Source organism: Apis dorsata, unplaced genomic scaffold (assembly GCF_000469605.1).
Source record: "Apis dorsata unplaced genomic scaffold, Apis dorsata 1.3 scaffold_1119, whole genome shotgun sequence".
Classification (NCBI taxonomy): domain Eukaryota; kingdom Metazoa; phylum Arthropoda; class Insecta; order Hymenoptera; family Apidae; genus Apis; species Apis dorsata.
In genome coordinates, this window is record NW_006264217.1 from 49,796 (window position 1) to 53,235 (window position 3,440).

At 21.2% G+C, this 3,440-nt stretch overlaps 2 protein-coding genes across 2 annotated transcripts in view; both read left to right on the top strand.

The window, feature by feature from the left end:
- Positions 1-2,568, top strand: part of LOC102679678 (cholesterol 7-desaturase) — a 3,906-nt gene extending 1,338 nt beyond the window's left edge. Inside the window, 5 exon segments of the mRNA XM_031514694.1 lie at positions 1-135; positions 291-457; positions 565-743; positions 1,451-1,831; positions 2,119-2,568. The exon segment at positions 1-135 is cut by the window's left edge and continues 3 nt beyond it. Coding sequence (XP_031370554.1) covers positions 1-135; positions 291-457; positions 565-743; positions 1,451-1,831; positions 2,119-2,355 — 1,099 coding nt within the window. The 3' untranslated portion in view covers positions 2,356-2,568.
- Positions 2,569-2,787: 219 nt separating this feature from the next.
- The window catches only part of LOC102679037 (7-methylguanosine phosphate-specific 5'-nucleotidase), a 3,792-nt gene continuing 3,139 nt past the window's right edge, over positions 2,788-3,440 (top strand). The window contains 1 exon segment of the mRNA XM_006624741.2: positions 2,788-2,914. Within this exon segment, the coding sequence (XP_006624804.1) occupies positions 2,888-2,914 (27 nt within the window). The 5' untranslated portion in view covers positions 2,788-2,887.

A 3,440-nucleotide genomic window follows, 5' to 3' on the forward strand; every position in this document is an offset into this window, starting at 1 on the left:
ATCAAAGAAACGAAAATTGGGTAAACTTCCTCCAGTTTATCCAAACGGATGGTTTGCCTTGTTAGAAAGTTCTCAATTAGATAAAGGTCAAGTAAAACATGTAGCTGCACTTGGACAAAATTTTGCAGTTTTCAGGTATTTTAATATTTATATGGAAAATGATTAAATGATTAAAAAATTAAAAAATTTATTTTATAATTGATTTTAATTCAAGAAATTGTTAAAAGCACAATTGATCTTTATATAAATTTAATAATAATATTTAATAATAATATTTATTATTATTAAAGAACAGATAATGGGACAGTAAGAATTTTAGATGCTTACTGTCCTCATTTGGGTGCAAATATGGCCGAGGGTGGACGTGTAAAAGGTGATTGCTTAGAATGTCCTTTTCATGGTTGGCAATTTCGTGGTTCTGATGGGCAATGCAATCATATCCCATATGCCGATAAAGGTAATTCAAATTATAATTTTATTTAATTATATGTTATCTTTTTTCAATTTTAATTATTAAAGTTGTTTATATATTATATATTGATTATAGTGTATATTTTATTTTAGTGCCACATATTGCTAGAACTAAAACTTGGAAAAGTTGTGAAGCTAATGAAATTATTTTCGTTTGGTACCATGCAGAGGGATTAGAACCGAATTGGCAACCACAAACAATTAGCCATGTTTTAAATCGAACATGGCGTTATCATGGACGAAATGAATTTCTTATTAATTGTCATATACAGGTCAGGTTTTAATTAATTTATATACAATTTCATTACTTGTTTATTTTATAATATAAATAATATTTTATAATATAAAATAATATGAAACATTGAATAAAAACTCAAATTTTGTTTTTATTATTCTAAAATTTTTATCTATAATATATATATAAAAAAAATTAAGTTTTAATATTTGAAGATTAAATAATTAAAATAAAGATTTCAATCGATCATGGAAACTAAAATCAAGGAAACCAAATTATCATTAACATTTAGATCGGCGGCGATCTTTTATTATTTTTTCTTTTTCTTCTTTTTTTTTTTTTTTTAGATGTGTTAAATAAAGCTGATGGATATTTGAAATAAGAAATGGACTCCTTGATTGCAGCCTCCATGACAAATTCTAAGAATGATGATCGTTGTTTTGAGTTTAAACAGGTAAGAAACTCATAACTATCATTTCCAACTAAAACAAAATTAAGATGTTAATTAATAAAATAAAAATAATGTTAAAATTAATATGGCAAAAAATAATAAAAATATTATACAATTGTATTAAATATACAAAAATAAATATTTTACAAAAAATTATTAAAAATTACAGATAAACCATATTTAATTTTTATTTTATTCAATATCAAATAAAAATAAAAAATTGATAATAATAAAATATTTAATCAAAAATAAAGTTAGACAAAATATTATAATATAAATATTATAATTTTCAGGAAGTTGCAGAAAATGGTGCTGATTCAGCACATCTTAGTGCAGTACATGGTCCAGCAATATTTACAAAAATTGCAAATTTTTTTTCTTCTTTCGCTCGTCATTCATGGACAAACGTTAATTGGACACCACATAATTCTTTCTTAAAATCCCAAGATTCTAAAGAAATCAAAGCAATAAAACAAGATGATGAAAACTTAAGGCATAGAGCATATATGACTTTAAGACACAGTCTAATTCTATTTGAGAAATTTAAATTTTTACAATTGGATGTAAATGTTCAACAAATAGGCCCAGGATATGTCGAACTTATGATGCATACTTCTTTGGGATCAATGTGTATTTTTCAGACAGTAACACCAATGGAACCCCTTTTACAAAAGGTTCTTAAAATTTTAAATATATAACATTATTAAAATTCTTCTACATTTTTTTTCTACATTTTATTTGTATTTTTTTTAATTATATGTTATATATTATTAATTATATACTAATTTATTAAAAGAATACAATTTTCCTTAAAAAATAATAATAATAAACTTATTTCTTAGAAAAAATTTAAATTTCAGTAAAAAAATTAATTACTGCATTATTTTGAATCATTGTTTTTTTATTTATTAAGAAATATTTTCTTTATTGTAATTATTGTTATTATCATTTTTATTATTAGGTGACTCATTTACTATATTCTCCTCCTCTGCTTGGTCCATATGCTAGTATGTTATTCTTAGCAGAATGCTTAATGTTTGAAAGAGATGTAGCCATTTGGAATCGAAAGAAGTTTGAAAAACAACCTCTCTTGGTCAAAGAAGATAAAAGCATACTTGCTTATCGCAGATGGTATGCTCAATTTTATTCGCAGCACAGTCCAAGTTATCATTCTGCCATTAAATCTTTACAATGGTAAATTTTTTATATTGAAAAAATTTTTGTATTTTTGACGGAACTCAAATTTTATTATATAAATTATAATATTAATGAAAATTGAAAGAATAATTCATTTATAATGTTAATAATAAATTGAAAATATTTACAATGAAAGATGCACAAATATTTACAAAAAATGGAAAGATGATGTATTTAAAATTCAAATATATTATATTATTCCTATATATTTAAATACCTATATCCTATATATTTAAATTGAATTCTCCATAATATAATATAATATCTTTTTTATAAAAAAAATGAACATTCATATTTTTACAACCTTATTTCCTTTTTTAAATAAATATTACTAGAAATAATAAATATTCAAGAAGATATTTGAATTTATATTATCTTAAAATATTCTTATATAATTCAGATTCAATAAAAAAAAATAATCATGTGATATCTATATAAATCACGTTACAGCTGATTGGTTAATCGAATCAGTGGCGGCTCTTAAAAACAGTTAGGCTGCTATAAAAAATTTATTTTCATCACAAGAAAAAAACATGACTTCTGAAATAGATCTAGATGATGTGAGTAATTTAAATTTTTCGCGGTTTTTCCTATTTGACTATTGTATTTAATATTATATTATTTTAATATTTTGGCGGTTATTATATTGAAACATAACCTTAATTTGATTGTTTTTTATTAATTACTTTGTAATATATTTTAGTTAATTATTTTATAATTCAAAAATTAAAGAATTAAAAAAATAATAATTAATATTTTATTATAATTTAAAATATATAATGATCATATAATAATTTATAATTACTTAGATCTAAAAAATAATAGGTATAAAAAATTTATCAAAAGTTTTGCTATAAAGAAATTATCTAAAATATAAACAATAAAAAATAAAATTTAAAATAAAAAAATTTAATATTAATTCAAACAATAAAAAAACAAACAAAAAATGTAAATAATAATAATCTTTATTTATGTTATATGTCTAAATGTTTTCTACAAAAAGAATAAAACATTAATAAAAGTATTAATCTATGCATAAATTTAATTATCGAAATAAGTATATAAATTATTATATGATCATTATAT